This window comes from Drosophila innubila (genome assembly GCF_004354385.1).
Source record: "Drosophila innubila isolate TH190305 chromosome 2L unlocalized genomic scaffold, UK_Dinn_1.0 5_B_2L, whole genome shotgun sequence".
In the NCBI taxonomy this organism is placed as follows: Eukaryota; Metazoa; Arthropoda; class Insecta; order Diptera; family Drosophilidae; genus Drosophila; species Drosophila innubila.
The window spans coordinates 4,134,143-4,140,938 of NW_022995373.1; the positions used below are offsets into that span (position 1 = coordinate 4,134,143).

Here is a 6,796-nt window from a genome sequence, read left to right on the forward strand (position 1 = left end):
AGTCCATCAAAATTTTTTTTTAATAGGTGATAGACGACTGTTGATTGATGTGTTCTGGTGAACGCAGCCATTACTACTAAAATGGCAGCACTGATCAGGGATTTAATTCGCTCGTTCACGTGAGTGAATAGTTCAATTGAATCTAAACGATTCGATGCAACGATTCCATGCAACTCTTTTGTTCATCACTTATCAGCTTCTTTGTTCTTAGTTTACACTCTCATAAATTGGCACTATGAGTGTATTGGAATGGAAAAGCGTCGAACTGTTCAAAATAATAGCATTAGCTTCTACCAGATTACCGACTATAACTGCTGGTATTACGGCTCACTGTTCCAACTCAACCAAAAGTGTCAATGGACCACCCGCTGCAACCACAACCTCAGTACTTTGTGACGAAAATGGATTTGTACATGTTATTTTTGAAAATGAAAAAAAACAGAAGTCGATTAGCTTTAAATGCAATAGCAGCCAACACCCAGTTAAATTGTGTGCACTAACGACAAACAATATACTTGCCACAATACAAGAGGACAACGAGAAATGTTTATTATGGGTTCATATATACGACCTAAGGAATTTGACGAAAAAGGACTCGCATGCATGCATCTCAACAAAAAGCGTCCCAACAAAAAATGCAGCTACATTTATTCAAGTGGCGGTCGTGGGACCCGAGAATGTACTTGCCCTAGGCATAGGATTCGAAAAGGGGGACATTCTGCTGCACTTTGGTAAAATTAGTCGCGACCTCTTGCTGAACTTTCGCCGTCATATTATTGGGATGAGCGCTGTAAATGGAATCCAATTTGAGAACAATCATCACGAACAATCATCGGACAGTAAAGTTTACATGTTTGTAACTTGCCTTGATAAGACATACTGCCTTAAATTAAATGATAAAGGTAACGTGGAATCCAAATTCGATCTTGATAACGATAACGATAACAAAAAAAAAATTCACAACCATTGCTGTACTATTTCTCAACCGATCGGATCCGAATCTTTCCTCGTTGTCGGCCGAGATGATGCCATATTCTGTTTTACTCGTGATGGCTTAGGACCCTGTTATGCTATTGGAGGGGAAAAGAGATTCATTTCATGGATAGGACATCATCTTGTCGTCGTAGTGAAGAACCTTTCTGACTTCGTGGTCATATGTATGGATGTTGAAAACAAATTAATTGTCTTCAACAAACGAATTAAGGATTTGCTTTGTGTTATCAGTATCAGTAAAAATGTATACCATATCATAACTAAAGGGGATAGTCTCAAGAACAGTTCCTTCAACATATACAAGTTGCAGGAGCACAATATCGCAAATAAAGTAAAGCTTCTCATTGCGAAGTGTATGCACGATAATGCCCTTCGAATATTGGAAAGATCCGAAAGTGACAACTGTGAGAATGCAGCACATGTGCGATTGCAATACGGCAATAATTTATTAATGAGAGGATCATTTAACAGAGCAGTCAGCGAATTTGAGCAAACCATTGGGGTCATCAAACCATACGACATCATTTCCAAACTGTTGTATTCCAGACACAACGTTTATCTAAAACAGTACTTAAGTAAGTTACTCAAAACTCAACACCAAACAATCGACCAGAAAAAATTGCTTGAAACGTGTATTGATCGCGAAAAACTCAGCTTGCGAATTCAACAGTTGTGGGTGACTCGCAATGATAGCACTCACATTGCTGATTTTAAGCAATTATTGGTTGGATCCATAAATTACTCAAGTCTATTAAATGCCACGAATCAATTGGAAAACATAATGTCGGTTTTTCAAAATACTGACGAACAAGAAATTTTCAATTTTTTCCTTGAATATGGTAGGGAGCTGCTATTAGTGGATCGCAGTATGGTTTTGGAGACCGTTCAAACATTGGTAAAAAACGGACAGATTACAAATATACTTCCTTTTTTAATTATTTTCTCAGATCATACTGAATTTTGTGCAAGCTTATTAGCTGACTTTATAGATCATTTTTCCGATCGGAACGAAAACGTTCATTATTATTTGCTCGTTCTCTATTTAGGTCTTTGGCGTGAAAAAAAAATATCAACACAGAAAATTCAAGAATATTTAAAGCAAACACCTCTTAAATCTGAAATGGTGTTAATATTATGTAAGGCTAATTTATTTAACATTGAATCAAAAGATCAGCAAGATAGTGTAGAGCCTGGGCCACTTACTTGTCACGAAGAAAGCATTGAGCTTCATATTAAAGCAAATCCGAAACTTGCAAACTTGCTAACAGTCGGTCCGCGATCATTGCTCTTGATACTGCACAAAGTATGTGGTATGCAAAGCATACAAATTTTAGACATTAGATCACTTTTCATAGAAAAGTTCAAAAAAAATTTAAATGACGCTAAATCTGAGCTTCAATGTATTGAAAGCGTCAAAGAAGAAATACAGAAAAACGGCACTCTACTATCCCAATTTAAATTAAATCCAATCGAGTTCCGCAATAGTTGCTGTGATATATGCCGTCAATCGTTGCACATGCCCTCAGTCTATTTTCTATGTCAGCATTCATTCCACAAGGAATGCATACCGTATAATTATAATGCAACTTCTAAGGAGGACGCAACCCTTTGCTTTTTGTGCAACGACAATAATAAATACAACTTGGTATTAGATAACGTCAAGTCTGGCGTTTCCACTAAACCTGAAGATATAATTGAGGGTGTTTCAAATGTTTTTGCTTCAGGCATAGTAAAATTAAGAGATGGTGAACAGTTTGCTAAAACAGTTTGCAAGGAAGACGAAAGCCATAATGCATTTACTAGTAATACCAAAGAACATCCCAAAAACCCATTTGATGAAAATTATGATTCAAACTTTAATTGTTTTTGATTGTTTTTTGTACTCAAAATTATAAAACAACATTGTATACCTTAAAGAAATAAATAAAGTTAATTTACATAGAAAAATCCTACAAAGTTTCAGTGATTTATCCGTGTTTATATTATAAGCTTGTAGGAAAGGCTTTAAGGAGCTCGACTGTGAGAGACTCTGAATTTATTGCGTAAGTTACAGGGTCCCTGTGCTGCATCTGGGACCTCAGAATCCAAATACTTTTTATAAATCGACAAATTGAGCTGACGATCTGGGTCTATAGCTTTAAAGCCATAGGGAACAGAGCTGTGGAGTTGTGATACGGGACTTCGAAGGTCAAATTATTAAAGAAATTCGAATAATGTCAGTGATTACATTCAACAGATAATTGGATCATAACACTTGATTACTACCTTATGAACTTATCAGGACATTTTTAAAAATCAGAAACCAAACATTATATATTGGTATCACAAAATATACTTCTTAAAGCTAACATAAACTTAAATCAAATGTTAAGTGATTAAATGATCGATGAAGAGTGCGAAAGCCGACTAACAATATAATAAAAATAACATTTTTACGAGGTAATAGTATAGTAACGAAAGCCTCTTGATGGCTGATATCCAATTTTGTGATGATACTAACTTAAATACATGATTTAAAAAAAAAAAAAAAAAAACAATGTGAACCTAAATTGGAAATCGATTCACTATCTAACATAGGTACCATAATAACGATAAAAAACATACTCATTTTTTTATTTTTAAAGATATTTCAACCAAACTCACAAATTATGTATTCTATATTATCTTATATATAGTATATTTACCACTTTTACCAAAATCAACCATTGCACTATGTCGTATTTCATCAATTTAGGTGGCAAAAATCTGTTACTTTTGAAGCCGGTGATATATTGATCTAAAATTTGAAATATATATTCTTAACATTTAAAGTCCCTCTTACCGTTAATTTGCGCCCTTTCTCATGACACGCCTACTTTTATTTTGTGCTTGGAATTTTCTCTGAAGTGTTCTGAATATATTTTTCAACTCGATCAACTTATCTCAACCAGTTCAATAGCTAGAGCTTTTTCCCATCAACTTCAGCCAAACCTGCCATAGTAAATCCTTTGAACGTATCAAATTACTTGCTCCTGAGCATAGGCTATCTCTATGGCGTAACATAGAAAAATACCGTGGGTTGTGCTACTAAAAGTCAAAAATCTCTAATCGTGCACAATTGTGGCAATGGTTTTTTTTTGGTGGACTCGACTTGCCTCTGTTTTGAAAATCAACCTATAGTTGGAAAAGCCCCCAACATTAAAGGTTTAAAAAAAATAAAAAAATTCGTAAATAATTTTTTTTTTTTTTTTATTTATCAACTTACTTTTTGCCACGGACATTCCTAAAATACGCATTGGAATCAAAAACTATTTTATTTCTTTATATGTCAACGAAATTAGCAAACTGTATAAACTGTTCTGACCAATTTAGCTTAAACTCTGATCACATATAGCTTACATGTCAACGATCGCTCTATAAGCAACATTTAGTATGAAAAACTTTTGTATTTTTTAAGTTATCTGTACGAAACTCACAAATTATATACAACCTGAACAGATTTGGTTGGGATCAGTAGAAAATCAACCACTGTTTAAAATCAGGTTTGCATGGCAGGTTTGCTCATATGCTAATAACTTAACTATCTCCATGGATTTTAAAGTTTAATTAGTTATGTAAATACAGAAGAATTTTTTGACTTTAAAATTCTAGGAAAACTACAAAAAAAAATAATTACAAAAGGTTTAAGCTGTTATTTTCTTAGCTGAATTAGTGAGTCGTTTTTAAGATATGATTTATTAATATATATGGAGAGACGACTAAATTATTAGCTTATAAACAAAAAAAACAAATTTCAAGTAAAATTTGATATTTTCGACTGATCGGTCCCATGGCAGCTTTATGTTAAAGTGGTCCGATTCAAACCAAATTTGGATAGGTTGTATAAGACAATAAGAGATTCATAATTTGTGAATTTGATGCAGACAACTTAAAAAAAAAATAAAAAAAATTAGGTTAAATTTAATATTTCCAGTTATACACGACACAGCCTCACCGCCGCAATAACAGCCTAAACTGATTTTTATCTTTTTGCAGACTTTACTCCATCTGGTAAATTAAAACGTAAATATTTATCATCAGATAATTCTAAAAGTTTACGTTTATTTGCTTATATATCCCATGTCACACAACCCCTTGTGTTTATGAGCTTTTTTACTGGCAGAAAGCATAAGTTAATTTTTTTTTTTTAATTTTCAGTTCCTCCAAGGGATTTACTTTCGAAATAGTTGGTATTTCTGAGAGGAACTACAGTTAATTCCACCCAATTCAACTATATTTGCTAAATTATATACATATATTTAAAAAATTAAGCATCTCTTAATTTTTTAAGCTCTTCTTGTGAACTTAAGACTTTGTTTCTTCCTTGAAATTGATGCCAATATTGTTTGTGGTTTTATAAACAGTGCAAAAATAATTTTGAGCCTTGATCGATAAATTTTTAGCCATCTTTCTATTTTATATCAAAATCGCGATAAACAGGAAGTTTTTCTCCTGATCTTGAAGGTCTCAAGTTTTAGGCTATCCCATTTATCTAATACAGAAAGATTTTTTTTTTTTTTTCAGTAACTTTGTATTTAAATTGTATCTCAGTATTTCTATATTGTTAAATGCGTTTAATTCATTGACAAATAAAAATATGATGAATTTCAAAAGACATATCGATAAGCTTTGATTGCATGTTTTTTTGTTTGAAAATTTGAATGTTTTTTATATGCTTTTATAAACTAAAGCTCAAACTATTTAATCCACCTAAAATTGGATAGATAAGTAAAAAAAATTCGGTGCGTCTAACCAGTGACGCAGTGACGCAGTAACGCAGTGTATAGAAGAAAAAATATATATATATTCATATTCATATATTTTTACTATTAGTCAAAGAAAAACAAGGGGAACCGCCAAAAATAAAAACAAACTTGATCTGCGGTTGGTTTCCAGGAACCTACATACCAAGTTTGAAATCTCTAGCTCTTAAAGTCTCTGTTTGGGCAGCAAACTAAAACTCTGCAATAGCAGCCATGCGTACTTAACAAAGAGAGCGAATAATGCGAAGTGTGTGGAAATTTGTGTGTATGGAAAATTTGCTACGACTGTCTGATCAGATCGAGCTATCTACCGAAGGTTTAGTCCTAACTAACAGAATGGCATACCAAAACTTTTGCGAACTCACCTGGTCCATGAGATAAGGTATGTGTAAGTGGGCGGGGAAAAATTTCAATGATTTTTTGATAACAGATAAAAAAAAACCAAGTTTGGCATTGTGCACTGTGCGCAAAAAGGGTGAGCTTCTTTGTATACAAAAATTACTTTTTGCGCAGTGCCGAATGCCAATTTTCTATTCTTTTTTTTATTATTAATTTATATTTTTAATCTTTATATTAAACTGAATTTGCTATAATCTGATATCTTTCAGGTTTAGTTAAGGCATATTATTTTTGTTATGAATGGTAAATGAATAACCTCTACGTTATTAAAATTTTTATATGATTAATTCTAATCATAAGATGATGCTTTACTTAATTCGCAAATTTTGAAGTGAAAAAGTATTTTGTAGTGCATTTATGTAAAGAAAACTGACTTTACATAAATGCACTACAAAATACTTTTTCACTTCAAAATTTTCGAATTAAGTAAAGCATTTTTACGAAAAATATCGATAAGCATCGATATTCTGATGTAACATCGATGGAAGTAAACATCGATGGAAGCAAACATCGATGTTTCTCCACCTCTATCCGAAAGTCCAGTATGCTCGACTGTAGCACCGCGAGCAAAGTGAGCAAGGGGCGGAGCCTCCTAGTATTTATATGGAGTTGAGACCTAGCGA

The 6,796-nt window shown here is 33.1% G+C and overlaps 1 protein-coding gene across 1 annotated transcript; it reads left to right on the forward strand.

The window, feature by feature from the left end:
* The first annotated feature begins 202 nt into the window (after positions 1–202).
* LOC117782662 (vacuolar protein sorting-associated protein 11 homolog) lies at positions 203–2,900 on the forward strand. Its single transcript, XM_034619688.1, has one exon. It carries the CDS (start codon positions 236–238, stop codon positions 2,861–2,863), a length of 2,628 nt encoding a protein of 875 aa, XP_034475579.1. The 5' UTR covers positions 203–235; the 3' UTR covers positions 2,864–2,900.
* Positions 2,901–6,796: the final 3,896 nt, after the last annotated feature.

Coding starts and splice junctions, on each gene's coding strand:
- LOC117782662 (XM_034619688.1), top strand. CDS start 236: ATGAGTGTATTGGAATGGAAAAGCGTCGAACTGTTCAAAATAATAGCA.